The sequence below is a fragment of the Apus apus genome, chromosome 6 (assembly GCF_020740795.1).
Source record: "Apus apus isolate bApuApu2 chromosome 6, bApuApu2.pri.cur, whole genome shotgun sequence".
Lineage (NCBI taxonomy): Eukaryota > Metazoa > Chordata > Aves > Apodiformes > Apodidae > Apus > Apus apus.
This window is the reverse complement of record NC_067287.1, coordinates 20,468,028-20,489,198: the sequence shown is the minus strand read 5'-3', so window position 1 is coordinate 20,489,198 and position 21,171 is coordinate 20,468,028. Positions and strand designations below refer to the sequence as shown.

General features: G+C 36.8%; 1 protein-coding gene across 1 annotated transcript in view; it reads left to right on the top strand.

Annotated features, from left to right (window-relative positions):
• Positions 1–21,171, top strand: part of LRP2 (LDL receptor related protein 2) — a 113,437-nt gene that overhangs the window by 53,163 nt on the left and 39,103 nt on the right. Inside the window, exons 28-44 of the mRNA XM_051623712.1 lie at positions 101–285; positions 927–1,155; positions 2,673–2,850; positions 3,581–3,709; positions 5,740–5,906; positions 9,333–9,476; positions 10,402–10,511; positions 11,632–11,809; positions 12,150–12,363; positions 12,840–13,079; positions 13,210–13,398; positions 14,467–15,387; positions 16,022–16,187; positions 16,988–17,146; positions 18,227–18,516; positions 19,834–20,037; positions 20,423–20,665. Of these exons, the coding sequence (XP_051479672.1) occupies positions 101–285; positions 927–1,155; positions 2,673–2,850; positions 3,581–3,709; positions 5,740–5,906; positions 9,333–9,476; positions 10,402–10,511; positions 11,632–11,809; positions 12,150–12,363; positions 12,840–13,079; positions 13,210–13,398; positions 14,467–15,387; positions 16,022–16,187; positions 16,988–17,146; positions 18,227–18,516; positions 19,834–20,037; positions 20,423–20,665 (3,946 nt within the window). The remainder of the gene's footprint in view (positions 1–100; positions 286–926; positions 1,156–2,672; positions 2,851–3,580; positions 3,710–5,739; positions 5,907–9,332; positions 9,477–10,401; positions 10,512–11,631; positions 11,810–12,149; positions 12,364–12,839; positions 13,080–13,209; positions 13,399–14,466; positions 15,388–16,021; positions 16,188–16,987; positions 17,147–18,226; positions 18,517–19,833; positions 20,038–20,422; positions 20,666–21,171) is intronic.

Here is a 21,171-nt window from a genome sequence, read left to right as displayed (position 1 = left end):
CCATATCTGTAAAAATTTAATATCAACTAGTTTGTTCTCTCTCTCTCTCTCTCTCTTTTTTTTTTTTTTTTTTTTTTTCATTTTTTCTGTTACTAAACAGGTGTTTGACAGTGGTGTCACTGTGACTGAAAGTATAGCAGTAGATTGGGTAGGTCGCAATCTTTATTGGACAGACTTTGTTCTGGAAACAATTGAAGTCTCTAAAATGGATGGGAGCCACAGGACTGTGCTGATTAGTGAAAATATAACAAACCCAAGGGGACTAGTGTTAGATCCCAGAATTGAGTAAGAATTTTTTTATGCTTTATTTTGAAAAGATGCATATTTTATGATGTTACAACATTCCAATTGGAGATATGCCCATATTGTATTATAATTGTGCATGACAAGTAGAAGAGAAAAGTTTTTCAAAGTGTGTTTGTAGAGTTGATTTAATATTTACAGTAATACAGTAGTGATTTGTGGCATAGAGTAAATAAAATGTTATGATTTGAACTGTTCATGTGCAAACTTTTACTGATTTTTGAGCTCTTCAATGCCTTGAACTCTCTTTACTACCAGCCATGTGAGGCTCTTCAGTTATAGGGCTGTTAACATTATCAATTCAAGCCTGTAAAAGTACAAACCCATATAAAATTATTTAGCAACTGGAGAATCAGATAGAATCAACGATGAAGAAAAGTGATAACAGTAGCTTCTATTATTGGCAAATGAAAACAGCAGTACAAGTATTAAAATAATTTTTACAATAGAAATTATGGTATTATCTTAAGCATATTGTTGAAATTAATAAATTCAGTATCATTGTGTAAGAGTTTTCTTAAAGAGGTTGTTTCTGTTTTTTGGCTAATGAGTCTTTGTATAATGTTTCTTAATAGGGAGCTAGTGATTTTTTCAGGTTGGTAACCAAAAGTTTTCTTTTTCAGTGCTCATGTAATGTTCTGGACTGACTGGGGCCAAAACCCTCGAATTGAAAAAGCCAGCATGGATGGCAGAATGCGAACAGTGATTATTAACAACAAAGTCTACTGGCCCAATGGACTCTCCATTGATTACCCAAACAAACTTCTCTATTTTGCTGATGCTTACCTTGATTATATAGATTTTTGTGATTATAATGGAAACAACAGACGACAGGTGGTTGCAAGTGATCTGGTAAGACATTAAAAAGAAAGTATTGTTTTCCCATGTCCTCACTGATAGTCATTAAAAAAATGTTTTTGCACTGTCATAGACCTAGATGTATTTTTCATTGAAATACTTGAGTGAAGCAGTTTTCACAGAATCATGGAATGGTTTAGTTTGGAAGGGACCTTAAGGATCATCTACTTCCACCCCCCTTGCATGGGCATGGACACCTTCCACTAAAACATGTTGTTCAAAGCCCCATCCAACCTGGCCTTAAACAGTTCCAGAGAGCAGGTGTCCTAATTTTCTCTGTATTATGAAGTATTTTAGCTGCTTACTACAGCTAGAAAAAGAAAAATGGCGTATCCTCTTCACAGTCTTTCAGGACATCTTAAGCAGAACCTGGAGCTGAGCGTAGACTTAAACCTTCAGATAATTTTCATTTTTTCTGTCTGCATGCATGAGAACTAAAGGAAACACCTGACAGTGCTGCTACTATCTGGTGCGTTTGCTATAGGCAAATCATAGAATCATTAAGGTTGGAAGGGACCGTAAAGATCATCAAGTTCCAACCCCCCTGCCACAAGCAGGGAACCCTGCCACTAGACCAGGTTGCACAAAACCTCGTCCAACCTGGCCTTAAAAACCTCCAGGGCTGGGGCATCAGTAACCTCCCTGGGCAACCCATTCCAGTTCTTCACTGCCCTTATAGTGAAGAATTTATTCCTAATATCTAACTTAAATCTCCCCTCCCTCAGTTTAAATGCAGTGCAAAATCCTGGAAGAGCTTTCTCTGTCCACCTTCTGTGAGTGATGATTGCTGTGATTCTTGAAAGCAGTGAAGGGTTTTGTGCTTTCAGGCATTGCTGCATGCCAGGCACTTAATGAAGACTATTCCTTTTATAGGCTACCTCCCAAAGATGTGCTGCTGGCAGCTTATAGCACTGTCCCTGTACCAGGACAATAGTTCAGATCTTCAGCTGATACATATAAGATGGTATAAATAACCACATGTATGTCTTCAATAATTGAAACTCAGGGCTTTAACTTTTGGCTAGAGAGACAATTCTGGTAAAATAGGAGCTGTTGCAATTTTGTTTGCCCCACTCCTAGTTTTCTGAAATTTAGATAAGCCACCTTCAACCCTCTGGTAAATTATAGGGGAGCTTATTAGAGATGCAAGGTCTTGACAGCCCCATAGCTCTCGATGGACATTTTTTATTGTGCCATTGAAAATTTACAATTGGGTCTTGATCTGTTATTTCTCTGTTTTCTGCCCTACAATTTGACTGCTCTGTTAATTCCCCTTGCTATATATGTGCTATACACACTCACAAGGACTGTGTAGTGTTTTCATTTAAAAAAATATGTATTTCCCTCAAAACTAATGTCTTGATTTCAGGCAATAGATTATTTTGCTGGAAAATATCTTTTGAGACACAGCTATTTTTTTTCCTTAATTTAAAACATTATGTTCTGTTGTTACTTCATTGCAAGCTTTACATATGCAAATCTCTAAATTGGTGAACATCCTTGCCTTTTAGATATTGCAGCATCCACATGCTCTAACTATCTTTGAAGATTTTGTGTACTGGAGTGACCGCTATACTAATCGAGTAATTCGGGCCAATAAATGGCATGGAGGAAACCAGACAGTTATGATTTATAACATTCACCAGCCTTTGGGACTTGTGGCAGTCCATCCTGTAAAGCAACCTAACAGTAAGTTCAGGAAAACAACTTTGGCAATTACAAAAAGAAGCCATAAATTATTAATAATAAATTAATAATAATAAATTAATTAGCACTTCTGTAATCAGTCTTGTCAGCACAGGAGTTGGGTTAAAACAAGCAAATAATTTATACTGTTGATTTGCAACTGAAAGTAATTTCAGCTTGTCCAGCCTGGTGTTTAGGGAAAATAACCCAGGCAGCATGTAAGCATAATGACTAGCCCAAAAGACTAATAGGGAAAGAGTCTGTGCCACTTTGCTTTGAATATTTTTAAAAGAAAACTAGAGCATTTTTGGAAAGCATTTTAGTTTTAAAAATTTGTTTCTGTGGCATAGCAGACTGCTCCTTGTATGTTGATAATAATAATTCTTTTGGACAAGATTGCCATAACTAACCTTCTCTGAAAACTCTTTTGCATTATTTTTTTTAAAAGAAATAATAATAAATAAACCTCTTCATTTCTTTCAAGATCCCCTCTGAGGATCTTTCGCAGCTGGGAGACTAAATAATATTTTTTTCTTTTTCTCTTTTCTTTCTGTTAGGTAATCTTCCAAATCAGAAAAATTATATCCTGTTATGAGTGTATTGAATTGCTTGTGCTTCTTTTAATTTTAAGGAAATGGCAAAACTCATTTAGTGTTGTATTATCAGTAGAAATCACTGAATATTCTTTCCAGTCAGTCATACTGTTACAGTTGCCAATACTTTCTTTTTTCAGGTATCAATTCTTGTGCATCATCCCCGTGCAGTCACCTCTGCTTGCTTTCTTCATCAGGACCACTTTTTTTTTCCTGTGCTTGTCCTTCAGGATGGACGCTTTCTCCTGATAACAGGAACTGCATGAGAGGTAGGATGGCAATAATGAGAGTTGAAAAAAAAATACCTTTCCCCAGTTATACCCATTTTTTATGCAGTCAGTAGTTCTTCTTCACCCTGGGTATATGTTCTGTTGTATGTGTTTGAATTGATTATTACATTCTTTCTCAGCCTGTAGTTTGCTAAGGAGTAAGTCACGATATTTTGGTTTCCTCTAATCAGGAGAGATGCTCTCCCTATTTCTTATCACTGTCTTCACCTGTCTGAAATAATGCATTTTGGAATTCAGATCAAAATTTTACAGCTTGAGATTTTTCCCTGCCGAGTGTAAAAAATTGGTATGCCAAATACAGGAGATCTGGAAACACAGCTTAAAATTACAGATGCTACAAGTGATGAGGCTGTAACAGAGCTAACCTTTGTCACAAACATTCAGATTATTGGCAGGGAGTTCGTGACCAGGAATTTGACCAGATTAATTTTGTCAGATGAGGCATTCATTAATTTTTCCGTCAGTTGTACTGATATAAAGGGTGCTTTGGTGCCTCCCTAATAAAGAAGCTTCAAATCACTGAAATTTAAGTAGAAATTATCTTTGAGATGAGCTAACAATCTGTCAGTCAAAAGATCCTTTTCTTTTAAAACTATCCACATTGTTTTCCTGCTTGATACTAATCTAATATTTTCTATGATCCTTATCCTTGCTGTCATTGTTTAATAGGCCAGCACAAACTTTCAGCAGAAAAATTAAACTGAGCTGCATGCATTAGGTTGCCCAGTGTCCCTACAAACCAATGATGTTTCTTCTCTCTGCCTACTTAGTTCACATATTAAATACTACTAACTTTGTACCACATTGATTCTTGGATTGCACCATCTTTACAGAAGATGAAGAAAATGAATATAATAAGATTGCCGTTGCACTTATTTTACTTCAAACTGCATTTCAGGTTGATATTAAAGATGGTAATGTAGCAATCTGGCTGGAAACAAAGCAAGGGATTTGTGTATATAAAGATCTTGTATTAATACAGTAAATTTATTTGTTTAATATAACAACACATGAATTTTCTAGGATTATAATTTGTCATGTAAACCTGTAATAAGTTTAAAAATTACAGAAGTTATATTAATGTCTATATGATGAAGATACACAGATTTTATATTTGTATTGCTTAGCAAATTTGCTCTATTTTCCATTATATGAAGAATAATTGGACTATATACATCTGCATTGGTGTTAAAGGAAGCAATCACCAGTCACTCTGTTATGGAAGAGCACTGGCATGCCATGTGTTAGGAAAAAAAAAAAAGAAGTCCAAGAATTTCACAGTCAGAGCTAGCTATATATGTCTTCAGGCAGTTATTCGTGAAAATGGGGGTTTGGTGCTGATATAAGTGGTATCTAGGTTTATGTCAAATTTGACAAATAGTTTCAGCTGCCAGAGAGGAGTATGGAGAATAATTTTTAAGACTTGCAGTGATACTGTGATTTTTTGTTTTTTTCAATTTTCAATGTAAAATTTATATAAATGTATTAAGAAGCTGGTGAAGAAAATCAAAACAAAAAACCAAACCAGAAAAAGGTCTTTGTTCTGTTCTAAAATAGGAAATGGGCTACTGCTAATTTCTGTAGCAGCAGCCCAGTTCCTGGTCAAGTGGTAAGTAAGAAAGATTCAAGCAAAAGGTTACAAGTTTACCTAAAAGCAAGTATACTGTAAGAGAATATGTCTACACTGTCAGAGCTTGAAAAATGAAAACACTTAACTGCAGTTATATTTGATAATAAAGATCAGCAATTGCTGCTGTGACATTGTACCTTGCCGTGAGTCCTGCTTAGTAGGCATTAGAATCCATCTTGGGCGTATCTGGGAGAGCCCTCAGAGCTTTGTCCCACTGGTTCCCGTTCTCAGAGACTTGCAAAAGCTGCTCAGAGCAGCTGTGTGAGTGTATTTCTTCCCTTGGCCAACAAGGAGTCATATCACTGGCAACAGTTAAGCATATAATAATGCCATTTTCTTGATAATAGACAACTCTGAATTACATTCTGTGTTTTTACAGTTGAACACCCTTTTCTTATTGCTGTAAGAGATAATATAATTTATGGAATTTCTCTGAACCCTGAGGAGAAGACAAATGACGCTATGGTTCCAATAGCAGGAGTTCAAAATGGTGTTGATGTTGACTTCGATGACTCTGAACAGATGATTTATTGGGTTGAAAATCCAGTAAGTTAGTATTTGTGTTAAAATTAAGATATGGCTTTTTATTTTAAAATAAATTTTCTTGACTGAAATACATTAGCATTGCAGGTAAGAATGTTCATATAAATGTTTCATATATGACATGTTGACAACATATATATGACATATGACAACATGTTTATATGTTTCATATAAATGAAAAGAAGGAAAGGGTTTTTTGGGAGGTTTTTTTTCCCCTGTAGGGTAAAATAAAGAAGCTTCATCTCTTTTGTAAATTAGTTTTCATCTTTTTCGCCTGAAATATTTTATTAATGCTATTTCTGGCTCAGCCAGTTACATCTGAAATATCAGTGTTTCCCACAATCGGAAAGCACCGACATAACCCTACTCTCAGCTCCCCCTTGCTGTAGTCCACTTGTTCACCTCTCTCTTGATTTAGAACTTAATTCTGCAAACACAGCCAGAACACTTCTATATGGGAGCAATAACTGGACACAATGCCACTGAAATTAGAATGAAAATACATGCATCTAGATTTAGCACTTAATGAAGTAACATAGTAGAGAGGCTTCTTTTTCTCAAAATAGAAAATGGTTGCAAAGTCACAAGGTAGAACATAAGTAGGCTTACAGATCTAAAAATAGTTTGAACTAATTTTTAATATTTGTTTATAATTGTTTGACTAGAGTGTTTTTAAAGCTTGTTCTGAACTAGGAAACAACATGTATTCCCTAAGGCTAACTTGCCACAAAAGAATCCAAATTTTTTGCAGGATGGGCACTTAAAAAATAATCTGTGGCAGTCTGGGAGATGGATGTGGTAGGAAACTATGGATTCAGCAATGTATGTTCACTCTTGGAAACTAACAAGCTATTCTTTTTTCAAAAAAAGTGGTTCTGAGGTCCTGGAGAAGCATAATGGTAGAGAACTCTTTTGTAGTTATGTTTTACAGAGATGATTCACACTAACTTATTACCTTTCATCTACACAAGATTTACCTTTTTTTTCCCCTCAACCTGTTTCCCAAAATTCAAAGTAAAATTAAGTTTCAATATCCCTCCTTTTATCGCCTTTTCTGTGTCACTCATTATGAAATCAGGATTTATTTATTCTTTTAATATTAGAATGTTTAGTTCTTGTTATTTTAAATAGACCTGTGCAAGCAAATCTTTGCCCAAGGAAGGAACTAGATAAGCACTTCGGAATCTGTTTGATCCTCTCTGCAGTCTGAAAATATGTTCTTCACAGATCTCAGCCAGCAGATATAGCTGACATTTACAAAAGATTGAAGAGTTCTGTAGGTCATGGGCTGATACATACGTTAACAGAGCTGGAAAGTGAAATGCCAGGCACCTCTGCAGGCTGAGTAAGTCCTGTATTTCAGTTAGGTCTTGATCTCCAGCCTGACAACTGCAAGACGAGGGGCTGTGCCCTTAGTCTGTACCCCGGACCTGCAGGTCTCAGGCTGCTGTGGCTCCCAAGCAGAGCTGAGACACCTTTGTCAGTCATGGCTTGCTCTCTGAAAAAAGGTGTTTCTCTGCTTTCTAATGACAGAAGAGTATTTGCCTACTGTTTAAATTATAGTCCTTGTCCATTACAACACAGCCTCTTCCTTATCACCCTGTTTTGCCTCCTGTGTGTTTGTCTACGCTTGCATAGTTTGTACCTGTAATTTTATTGCCAGCATTGACACAACAGTTGAAGCTGTAGTTAGAGCTCAAGTGAAACATCTATCAGCTTGTTCTCCCTGTCTGAAGCAAACTCAGGGAACAGAGATAAATATCAGAGTCCTCTCTATTCTACTTTAGAAACATTTCCCAGGTGTTTTTAACTTCAGCTGTTTGTTCCATAGGATATTAATTGTAAATGTCAATAATAAGCAAACTGTCTTTGAAAAGCCTATCATACTATATACACTGTTATAAATATGAAATGTCTATCAGGCTCTCAAAGTAGGATTTATACAGTATCGACAGTTATCCTACTTTGCTACTCTTTTCTGTAGATTCAAGGGTAGGTTAACTTGCAAATAGCACTGCATTGTTGGGGTTCAGCAAGCAGCACTGTAATGGTGTCTAAGAAATTCTAACTATTTAAGCAAGTGTTGAATTTGACCTGGAGTTTTTGTTCAGGTTTTTGCCATCTAATCTGTTGATTTTTAATTCTGCCCTGAGGTATTTTGGAAAGTATACTGATATCATGCTAACAAAGCAATTAAGAATATGCATGGACCAAATGATCACTGGGTGCTTTTTCTAAAGCAAATTCTACCTTTGCTCTGCTCAGAGATGACAACTGCAACCTCTTCTCCATTTTTTACTGCCTGGGCCTGCTTTATCTCTGCTTCTAACTCCTCCATTCATAACTGGGCTGGTGCTAGCTACACAGCTTTGGTCTTCAACCAATGCAAAGTTCAAGGTCTAATGGTGTGCTGCGTGTTCTGTCCCTTTGCATTGGTAGAGCCCCTCTGTTCTTCCAGCTAAGTGCCAGGACAGGACAGATCTACTGCAGGGATTACCTCAGTGAAGAACCAGGGTTGTGGATCCCAGTGCTACCTTGTCTGGAAGTCTGCACCATGGAGTGAGATCTTCCCTGGACAGGTGCAGCATGTCTGTGTCAGTGAAGGAGGAAATAATTAGTGAGGGGAAAGAAGATTATTTCAGCCCTTGCTCACAACTCCCCAGACGCTGCTGACCTCTTCAAAAGGCTTGATAATATGCAATAGCTGCTGGTATTTCAATTCTGCTTTAATACTAGTTGTGAAAAATTTACATGATAATATGCAAGACCTCTGCAGAACTCCTGTAAAACTGACATAACCTGAAGAACACTGAGGAAGGCAGCTATAGTAACCGTTTCAGGCCTTTATCTGGGTTTTGTCTCTGGTTCTTGTTTATATCGTGCTTTAACATCACACACTGTAGCTGATATCACAGGCACTGCAAGTGATAAGTTATTTCAGAGGTTTCCCTTATGAAGAAGGTCACAAGGATTCTTGATTTTTTTTATATGACAGCTTATTAAAAAATTGTTTCTTGAATATTTATGCATGGAGAAAACACCATTTTCCTTTACTAGATTTCATAATATTCAAGGTGGTTAACTGAGGTATCCTGGTAAAATCTTCTGATAATGACATACAAATTAGAGTTGTGACTGTCTATAGTTTAAATATATACAGTTCAATCTTATATAATACAGTAATTTTATTTCTGTCAATGACATTTTGGTTGGTGAAAAGTAATGTCTTTTTACACTGGTTAATTATTATTTAAAATATTTTTTACCGTGTTTATGCATTGAACATATGCAAATACATCTATCATTATTGGATTTTCACTTTGCTTAGTAAAGATTGTAATATAAAGTACTCATGTAGTTGGAATAAAAGTGTTTTCTTCTTTTGAATTTTTTTCAATTTAGTTTTTAATTTTTTTTTTTTCTTTCAAGGGTGAAATTCACAGGGTGAGGTCAGATGGAACCAACAGGACAGTTTTTGCTCCAGCAGCTGTAATTGGTGCTCCTATTGGTCTGGCATTGGACTGGATATCTGCAAACCTGTATTACAGTAACCCAGTGACACAGTCAATAGAGGTAATTTTTTACTGGAAAGTAAGAGCCTAGATTTCTCACTACTATGTATACAGGTTGAATTTAGTAATGTATTTTTTTGTATCTGAAATTAGATTTCTTTCAAAATGCAAACAGTCCATAGAAAAATACTTTACAAACTTCAAGAAATAAGCCTAAACTTGACTGTAGTCAAAGAGATAGAGATCAGTATATTCTGGGAATGTATGTGTGCATAGATTTTTTTTTTCCTCTTTGTTTTTTCCACTTCAAGTCATTAGGCTTCTTGTGTTTGACACAGTCTCTCTGATCAGATTTACTATTGCTGCTATTATCACTACAAATCAATGATCCCAATGCAGTGCCTCTGAAAGTAAAGATACATTGTCATCAAATGCAGTAAATCCACTCCCAAATGCTTTGGTATCATATTATGTAGCTTTCTGGAAACTAGCAGTCTGATATTATGTGAAGGATAAACTTGTCATTTAGTGTAGGGAAACCGAGGATAAGCAATATATAATATAGTAATGACTTTAAATAAGCCTAGTCATTAATGTCCATGTCCCAGAATAGAAATACATACTATTAAATTAAAAGGCAGCAGATTTAAACAAATGAAGTGGACTACTTTCTAAAACAACATCTCATCAACATGCTCAGCCTGTAATACTTTCAAGATATTGTGGAAGCTGAAAGATTAACTATTTTTGTACCTATGATGCTTACTTGCTAATACACGCAGGTTCTGAGCTGCAAGGAGCTTATTCAAGAGGTTCATGTTGGAGAAGGGAGGTCGTAAGAGTACAGAGCAACGTGCTTTTTCTTCATTGTGTTTGAGAGTCTTCTGCATTTTCAGCTTCCTGTGGATTTAGGCTTAATTCCTTTAATTTGAAAACCTGTCATAAGTTCTGTATTAAATGCTCTGATAAGTTCAATGTTTGCATAGGTCCTGAAGCTGCATGGTGATGTGATGTATAGGAAAACACTGATTACCAATGATGGCACCTCTGTGGGAGCTGGCACACCGATTGGTTTGGCAGTGGATCCAGCAAGAGGGTAAATTTCCAAAATTGCTGTTGCTTTTGCACATGAATATATTCTCCACATTTTTATTAATTTTTAGGTTCTTCAGCTTCCATCCTGGATTTGACCTGGTTTTATTTACTCTTTTTAAGCCCTAGAAAATAATCACGTGGCTTCATAAATTGTTCTGTAAATATTCATTCTCCTTATTTTACCATATACTTATATGTTAATTTTTTTAATCAAAAAAGGATCTTAGAATATTATGAAGGTGAAAAAATCTCAGAAAAACGTGAACCCAGAAAAAAGAGACTTAAAAAGTTTTTCTTTACAAGATATTATAAATATCTTATTCTATTTGCCTTGAGGCAATAGGTAGAAGAAAGACAGCTACAGAGGAAGAATGTCATATTTTAAGTATCATAGCACTAAACAAAATGTTAGTGTTCTCCTCCAAAAAGAGCAGTAATTTGCTTTTTTTCCAACAGAGTACTCAAAATTGCAGTATGATGCTTTTTTTTCTCCCCAAAATCACAGTATTCTGTAGGACCATATTAGTAATGAGACAGTTCTGCTGGTGACTTGGCAGGCTTTCAGATAAATTGATGCCTGACTACTTGTCCTAGTTGGGAGTGTGGCTGCCATGTGTGTTTTTCAGTAACTGAGTCCAGAACAATGCACATATTCCCCAGATCCAGATAATGGAATTCTGTTTAATAAAGATTTTTTGAGCTTGTAGTTTTAATCACAAATTGGAACAAAACATCACTGCTGAGTTGTTGCAGCCATCTGTGAAATGGACTTACTGTTTTCCAGCTTTCTTGTTAAAGTCCAAATACTCTACTGAATTTATCTGCTGATAGTATTGTGGGTGATCCAGGGGAGCATATGGATTTCTAAAAATGATTTGACAGGCATTGTTTTCTTTTTGAAGAGAAATGGGCGTTTCTCTTTTTCAAGAGAGCAAGCATTTTCTCTTTTTTCAAACAAGGTCACTTTTTGATTCTGGTCTGATCCAAAGTGATCTCTGTTCAGCATGTGCTGAAGTATTTGGCTGAGGAAGATGGATTTAAGCATATGCTCAAGTGACTCTGGTCCATTGATCTCTGTTACCAGCTTTGAATAACAGATATGGTAATAACGTGTGTTACAGGAAGCTGTACTGGACAGACCAGGGAACTGACAGCGGAGTCCCAGCAAAGATTGCCAGTGCAAACATGGATGGATCAGGCATACAAACCCTCTTCACTGGCAACCTTGACCATGTAGAGTTCATTGCTGTTGACATTAAGGAGCAAAGGTTGTACTGGGCTGTCACAAGCACAGGAGTGGTAAGAGATTTTTTTTCTTAATAATTTCTTCTTTACCTGTCTGTCTATCCCTTCATCTGTCATTTGCATGACTAGTTCAGTTACTTTAGTTTACTCATGTGACTGGCAGTTGCAGGACTGAGCAAAATCAGAATGACTGTTGTTATTAGTTACCATTAAATGATTAATTTGAATGAAAAAAAAAATCATTAATGGCATCTTGCTGATCCTTTCCTTCCTACCTTGTACATAAAGCTTTAATGTAGGAAGAGATGTTAGTAGCATATGTTGCATTTTAATTTTGTACTGTGACATTTATCTTACACAAAATGTAATATTAAGCCTTAAACTGATTTCTTAGATTGAGAAAGGCAATGTGGATGGTACAAATCGTGTGACTCTGGTGGTTCATCTCTCTCATCCGTGGGGAATTGCTGTGTATGGTACCTTTCTGTACTATACTGATCGAGATTATGAAGTTATTGAACGAGTTGACAAGTCCACTGGAGCAAACAAAGTAATACTGAGAGATAATGTCCCAGGACTTAAGTGCCTACGTGTGTATTACAGAGACAGTGAGTATTTGCTAAAGAGATATTTCAATATATCCAATTTGTGAAAAACTTAAATTTCCTTGGAGACAGAATGCATGCTTTTTCAAAGCAAATGGTTTGATAAGGCTTTCAGGAAAAATGTCAGAAACATTTACCTGGTTTTGGTAAAGAGATGTTTTACAATTCAGTTAATGTATCTATTGGCATTTTATTTTATTAAAGTGTTATCTGTATCGTATAGGCTAAGAAACAAATGTTGCTACTTTGGCTTCAAATTTACATATCCATTTTTTTTGATTCTTGGCTACGTTGATCTTAGATTAAGGGAAACCAGCAAATCCATTGGTAATGCTTATGTGCTAAAGTGTACAGTGTTTAAGATTTTTTTTTTTGTCAGCTGACTGTTAGTACTATACAAGTATTTTAATTCGGTTTTAAGTCTGTGGGGGTTTGTGATGATACAGATTTTTATGGCTTGCCATGTGTGTCTTTCACAGATTCTGCTGGTTCCTCAAATGGCTGCAGTAATAATATTGGAGTTTGCCAGCAACTTTGCCTGCCCTTACCTGGTGGATTATTCTCCTGTGCCTGTGCTACTGGCTTTCAGCTAAATCCTGATAACAGAACCTGTTCCCCATATAGTTCATTTGTGGTTGTTTCTATGCTTTCTGCAATTAAAGGGTTTAGTTTAGAAACATCTGATCACTCTGAAGCCATGGTACCACTGGCAGGAAGAGGTATGTGAATATGGTAGCAGGTAAAAATCTTGTCATGCTGAATATTTTGGCTTTTGTTTTTTGCATAGTACATGTTTTAATTAAGTTATTTTATATAAGGTATAATTATTACTTTTAAAAAATGTTTCAGGACGAAATGCTCTTCACGTGGATGTTCACATGCCTTCTGGTTTCATTTACTGGTGTGACTTCAGTAGTACAATTTCTTCTCGGAATGCAATTCGCAAAATTAAACCTGATGGTTCTTATTTTAGAAATGTTGTTACAAATGGAATAGGACAAAATGGGATCCGTGGCATCGCAATTGATTGGGTAGCAGGTAAGCTTGGCTGAATTTAGGAGAGTGTTATTCTTTAGGGATTGTACAATTTTTAGACTAGCATTGGTGGATCCTAATGGAAATATATTGAATGCAAGTCCCATGGTTCCAACCTGTGTGCCTATGGGCTGATTTTATAGCAAGAGGAAGTAAGAATGGCTCTTATGTTTAAATGTATGTATAAACAGAAGCTTATCAGAGTAGATGTATAGAACCTTTTATGTCATGATGGTTTCTGATATTTGTCGTAGGTCTCTTTTTTAATCTGTGCATTCATAAGTAGCTGTTATTTGGTATACCACTGCACTTCCATAGTGGAAAATGTATCAATGAAGAGTGCACAAAAGTTTTCTGATGATGTTGATAAGAAAGAAGGACCTTTCATCTACCCTCAGTCTGTTGCGGGCAAATTCTGTAAATGTCACTGTTTAGCTCATGATCAGCAGTTAAACCAATGACAACAATTATAACGAAATGTAAAGAAAGCAGGAATACTTGCTTTTTGAACTTTAATTTTCCCATGTGCACTTCCTGTTCGTATTTAAACCTACTAGAAATTAATTCAACTTTGTGTTCATCAACTCTAAGTAGATGACTGTTGCCATTAATACATTTATTTTATATGTATATATATGTATGCTTTGCAAACATTGTGTTGATTGGTAGGCTCATTGGGTTGAGTTTTAGAATCATCACCTACTGTATATACATAATTTAGTTACTGTATATAGTGCTGTGCCATAACATGGATTTTGAAGCTGTGCATTGTAAAAGGTAAAATGATGAGAGGATGGAAGAACAAGACAAAGTCTTAGATGGTTGTCTTCTAATTCCTCAGATTGTAGGCAAGCACCTTATACTTCCAGCTACTAGGCTGTTTGTGGATATTAATGTTATAGTTTAGAGTTTTATCAGATCACGTATCTCAGGTGTTGATGGTGATTTTTGTTGTTGTTGTTGTTGTTTTGTGTTGTTGTTGTTTTGATTTTTTTTTTTTGTTGTTGTTTGGTTTTATTTTGTGTTTTTTTTTGTTGGTTGGTTCGTTTCCCCCCCCTTCTTTCAATACAGGAAATCTTTACTTCACAAATGCATTCCTGACAGAGACTTTTATAGAAGTTCTGCGTTTAAACACAACTTATCGCCGTGTTATTCTTAAAACTAACATAGATATGCCAAGGCACATAGTAGTCGACCCGAAAAACAGGTATCTGTTCTGGGCAGATTATGGACAAAATCCGAAGATCGAACGTGCGTTTCTTGACTGCACCAACAGAACAGCTCTTGTGTCTGAAGGCATCGTCACACCTCGTGGGTTGGCCATAGATCACAGCAATGGCTACATTTACTGGGTAGATGATTCCTTAGATATGATTGCAAGAATTCAGCCTGGTGGTGGTGATGTTGAAATTGTGCGTTACGGCAGTCGCTATCCAACTCCCTACGGCATCACTGTCTTTGGAAATTCTATCATCTGGGTGGATCGGAACCTGAAAAAAGTCTTCCAAGCCAGCAAGGAGCCAGGCAATACTGATCAGCCAACAGTAATACGAGACAACATCAATTGGCTAAGGGATGTTACCATTTACAACAGTCATTTCCAGTCACGTTCACCCCTTGATGTCAACAACAATCCTTGTTTGGACAACAACGGAGGCTGTTCTCATCTGTGTTTTGCCCTGCCTGACATGCAGGCACCCAAATGTGGTTGTGCCTTTGGAACACTAGGCAGTGATGGCAGGAGGTGTTTCATTTCAACTGATGATTACCTGATTTTTACTCTTGAGAATGCCCTCAGAAGTATCCACCTAGACCCTGAAGATCACAGCCCTCCCTTCCGCACAATCAATGTTTTGAGAACTGCAGTGGCCCTCGATTTTGACAGCATAAACAACCGAATATATTTTACACAAAGTTATGCTTCAGGGACAGGAAGAATCAGTTATGTTAGCGTTTTCTCAGGAACTGGCTCTCCAACAGTAGTTGCATCTGGTAAGTGCACTGAAATGTGTTACAAAGTAATTGGATATTGAAAAGAAAAATTGACTGTAGTGCCTAGCAGTAGCTCAGTATGTATTTTTATGCTAATGGTTAAGGTAGACTATTTAGAATCATAGAATTCCAGGTTGGAAGGGACTTCAAGGATTATCTGGTCCAACCTGTCTTGACAAAAGCACGGTCTAGTTCAGACATTTGATGAAATGCTCCTCTTGACTGTTCTCATCAGTTTTTTCCTCTTCTGAGATTGTTATTTCATCTCGGACACAATGAAATGGTAACATACAACTACTTAAAAATTAATACATATATATATATTTATGAAAACTATGTAATAAATTAAATTATATAGAGAAAACTAATATTATGGAGTGAGGAATTATTCCTGCTACGTGATGAATAGCAACCAGAACTTAGGCCTGTGCAAGGAAAAGGCCTTCATAACACTATTGCACACACAGGATTACTGGAATACTAAGCATTAGTCCTTCACGTTATTAGGTGTATGAATTGGCATTGGTACCAGTGGCATTGGTGTTGCAACATTGTAGTCTGTAAAGAGTATTGCAGTATCTCAGGAAACTGTACTGAACTTGTGGTTGTGTGTGTTTGCTTGCATGTGTCTAAGACCTGGGGACTCCAGATGGCATAGCCTTTGACTGGATCAACAACAGAGTTTACTACAGTGACTACCTCAATCAGACCATCAGCTCAATGGCTCTGGATGGCTCTAACCGCACAGTGATTGCCCGGGTTCCACGCCCAAGAGCCATTGTATTGGATCCCTGCAGAGGGTATGTCTTGAGCTCTGTGTGCTGTATTTTGACTGCAGGTGAAATGACAGTTTAGACTTCAACAAAGACTGACAGATACTTCCTGTTCTGAGTCCTAAGTTCCAGCTGCACATAACCTTCCTAGATCTAATAAGTTTTCTAAGCTCATCTCGGGCTCAAAGGTTTGAATTTTCTTCTGAGATTTTTGAAATATTTATGAATGCATATTACATGAGGTTCCAATTAGTGTGGGTGGGAGCCAGGCACTGGGAGTAAATGAGAATGGTGTTCAAAGCAGGTGTTTGTCAAGCAACTGACCATCCTCCATTTGCTGTGTAAGGCAGAAAAGCAAAGGGCGTTTGTTGAAACCAACATTTCTTTGAGATTATCATGTCATGATAATCAGGTGGTGCTGTCAAGAAATCTTCAGAGTTTTATATGATCTTCCCCTTTTTCTGTTGTGTTTCCCAAGTGTCTCAAAAGAATTCTTGTTTCAGTATCAAAACATTCCCTGAGAGGCTGGAGGCATTGCTGTATTATACTGTATTTCAAATGAAGACAGATAAGGTAGAGATTAATTACCTTACTGGATTCCCATAGGAGCTGGAAAAACTTATCTGAAGTTCACTCCAGTGGAGCCTAGTGATCCCTGCTAGAGGATTCCCTTGTTGATGTGGGCCAAAATAGAGCCAGTTGTTTTCTACCAGATTTTCACTGCACACTTCACTGAGAGACACCAGGGTGGAAATACCCTGGAATAGATAAGAGTTTTGTGAGCTTTATTTGTTGAAAACATAACCTTGCAATCATGTTATTTACAGATATATGTACTGGACTGACTGGAGTTCAAATGCAAAGATAGAACGGGCTACACTTGGAGGAAACTTCAGAACACCTATTGTGAACACCAGTTTGGTATGGCCAAATGGGCTTACCCTGGACTATGAAGAACAGCAGCTATACTGGGCTGATGCAAACCTGTATGTATTGATAACATAATTTTCAGCATTTATTATATTATTTTGTTTTCCTGTCAAGCTCTTTCTCTTCCTTTGAATAACCCCATCTATTACTTGTTAATCCTTCTTTTATTATCCTCATTGCAAATAACTTTTGAACATCCTTCAATTTCTGTTCTCACAAGGTTTATTCTTAAATGGTCTGCCTTTCCCCGACAGAAATCTGTGTGGTAAAAGAAACCTGTAACATTTATTTTATAAACAATGTTTAGAAATCACGTCCTTGCATGAACAGTGGGTATTGGATCTCCTGGCCTCAGCATGCCTTCTGCTTCCCCACCAACCTTTGCTGAAATGGTCATTAAGGGTGGGAGGTGATAAGGTGGTAGTGGGTCAGTAGTGCTGTCTGTGTGAGTGAAGAATGGTTTATATGCAGCAGAACTTGGAGTTAAACCTTGATTTTCTGGGGCTTCCTGAAGTCTTGTTTGTTGGAATTTTGTTTCTGATTGCAAACACTGTTCCTACGGTAGAATCAGAACTGGAAGATGGCCTATGAAAAAATGCTTGCCATACACTATATATTTGTGGCTATTAGATCTTACATTTGTGATTGTTATTATATATTAGAACTGCCTTTCCCTCTTATCTCCTTGAGTAAGAAATAGTAGAAAATGCATGATTGTATTTCCTGATCGTGTAAATTTGGATCTGCAGAGGATAATGCTGAAATGATATGTCCTGTTTCATGGGACTACTAGCTTTCTCCTGTCATTAACATCATACCTATTACAAAAGTTTATTCTCTCATGAAGTTTTACATTCATTTTAGCTCTCTCTAGCATAATTGTTTAAACATTTCAATCGTCAGCCAAATTACTTCCAGTATGTTACTGTGTCAGTATTACAGAGCTGCAGCTCTATATCACTATTGAAGCCAAAGATTGGAAAACTTGTAATTATTAACTCATAACAGCACCCTACATATTGCTGCACGTTATTGACATGGTGGATACTAGTTGCAAGACTAATTAGGACATGGCTTTATATGTAAGTTAAAAGGCTTCTTTCTTTTAGGATGTAAACATTTCTTTGTTATTTTAGGCAGAAGATTGAGCGATGCACCCTAAGTGGTACAAATCGTGAGGTGATTGTTAGCACTGCTCTGCACCCGTTTGCAGTGACGCTGTTTGATCAGCACATCTATTGGACAGACTGGAGCACACGAAGCATTTACCGAGCTAATAAGTATGATGGTTCAGATCAGATTGTAATGATCACCAATCTTCCACAAAGACCAATGGATATTCATGTCTGGGCAAAAAGTAAGCAGCAACAGTGTACCAATCCTTGCAACCAGTTCAATGGTGGCTGCAGTCACATCTGTGCACCAGGTAAGCTGTTATGCTTGATAATTGTAAGCTATTAGGGTTGCCTGTATTAGAGTTCATAGTATAACGGTTTTAGTTGCATGGGGACAGTTAAATACTTCTTAGTGTTCTTAAATGTTTAATATTTATTTTTTTTATAAATGCAATCAAAATTATTGCCATTCAAGGTCATAATATTTTACCTACACTTGAGGGTTTTGTCCAAGAATTCTCACAAATAACAATAATGGGTTTCTCTAATTTAAACCAAAACACTCTTTTCTTGGGTTTTGATTTCTAACTTCCTCTTGGATGAGACATGAAGTGAGCTCTGCAGCATATGATGAACTTAAGAATACATACTGATACACTGTATGCTGAACAGATGTTTTCTATCAAATCTGTAAAAAATCTTTATGGTCTGTATTTCTTTATCAAATTGTATTATGAAGTCTTTCCCTAATGATTAATTTCCAAAAGAAACATTTCTACTGCCTCATTTTAAATGTTGGACAATTACTGAGAAGGTAGCACAAACTAATTGTGAGGCAGATGTCCTTTTGAGTGTCAGACTCCAGAAATACATTCTGTATCATCAACTGCATACTAAGGGGAGACCTGAATGATGCGTGTATCCCATCTTGTATCTTGTTGTGCATGTGTACGGAGAGAGTTGAAGTGCTACAACAGTTCATGGGTCTAAGTGGTCAAGGAACCAGAATGGCAGCGTGCCCCATAAAGCATACTAGTTCCAGACCTGATTAATATGATGTGGGTTTTGGGAAGTTAATATCCTTGACTTTGAAAAACTCATTCAGTGCCCGCTTTTACTTTTAGCATCTTAAATGCCTTTAAAAATCTATCTTGCCTGAAACCAACTCAAATATTTCATTAATTTTGAGAAGAGCAGTTAGTCTAGTGCAAGGAGTTTTGAAAACTCTGTTTTGATTTCAAGCCTCAGCTGGTGTAGCTCTGATACTTGAAAGCATCAGATGTCATATTGCTGCCACCCAAAAACTATTTGAACAACACACAAAAATTAAGATACTCCCAAGTTCTGATCTCAGTTCCTGTAGGGAACTCTGAAATAGCTCTTGTGGGTTTTCATGGATTTGCATATGCTTAACTGAGATAAAAATCTGGCTAAGTCACCACACTTTTATCTAAGCAGATAGATCTTAGAGGAGTTGTGAGAATTTCATTGCCTTTTCTTGTGTCACAGCTGTAAATTATTTTATAGAACCCTATATAGAGAATCAGTGTTAAATTTGTTTCCTTTTTTTTCTCTCTCTCTTTTATTTATTTATTTAATATATATATTTAACTGTCAAACAAATACAGGTCCAGCTGGTGCAGAATGTCAGTGCCCCTCTGAAGGTCGCTGGTATTTAGCCAATAATAACAAGCACTGTATTGTGGATAACGGTACCAGGTGTGATACTGGTTTCTTCACATGCCTTAATGGGCAGTGTATCTCGGAGCGATGGAAATGTGACAATGACAATGACTGTGGTGATGGCAGTGATGAGTTGGAAAATGTGTGTGGTAAGCATTTAACATAACTGCATGCAAAAGGGATGCAGACTCTGTCTTGCCTGTGCTGTATTCTCTGTCACTTTGATGGCTTTATAATCATGGATCTTGTGGCTGTAGTTTGAAATCCATCCCTTGATTGCTCCCAGATTTGAGGCCTGAGTAGCAACTGATTTGCTCTAGAATGCTAAAGTACTATAGTATTGAATTTTCATCACGTATCACAAATTTCTACTTTGTTTAATCCAAATACGTATTTTGCTTTTCATGCAGTCCGTTTTGCAGCTGTGTTTGCCCTGGCAGGTAAAAATATTGTGATTTGGCTTGTTACTGTGTCTGAGAAGTTAGATTACATTTTCTCCACCTGTCTCTACATATGTATATTTATTTCCTGCAGCTTTCCATACTTGTCAGCCAACAGCTTTTACCTGTGGTAACGGGCGATGTGTACCCTATCATTACCGCTGTGATCACTACAACGACTGTGGAGATAACAGTGACGAGGTTGGCTGCTTGTTCCGGACTTGTGACTCCCACACAGAATTTACCTGCAACAATGGAAGGTGTATATCTCTCCAATACGTCTGCAATGGAGTAAACAACTGTTACGATAATGGCACATCAGATGAGAGAAATTGCCGTAAGTTTATCGTCATTACCCAGCGCACATTTGAGTTTTTAGACCAAAGAGGCAAATGTTTTTGCGTGTGACGAATTATGAAAAAATCAGCAAACTGGTTAAGAATTCTTTCTCTACATTCAGATTCTGCTTTGTGTTATTTAAAGCAAATAGAATTGTTGAAATATATTCTGGAGTACCCTAAGATATTACATAATAACTATTGCTTTAAATAAGTCTGTTTTGATGCAACAAATGTTTATGCAGTGCTCAGTGTTAAGTTGTGTGAGTAATCCCGTGGACTTCAAAAAGATTATTTCAGATTCATGGGATACAGGGCTTATATTTTTGCGGGATTAACCTGGAGTTTGACACTGAGTTTTTTACTTTGTGTCATGCTGTAATAATGATATTAGTTTTAGTCATTAGGAGTGTATATTGTGACTCTTATACGGACACAGTTTATTAAATTAAAAATTACATTCCTTATAGTTCTCAAAGTTATAAGTTATGTTTGTTTTCCTTAA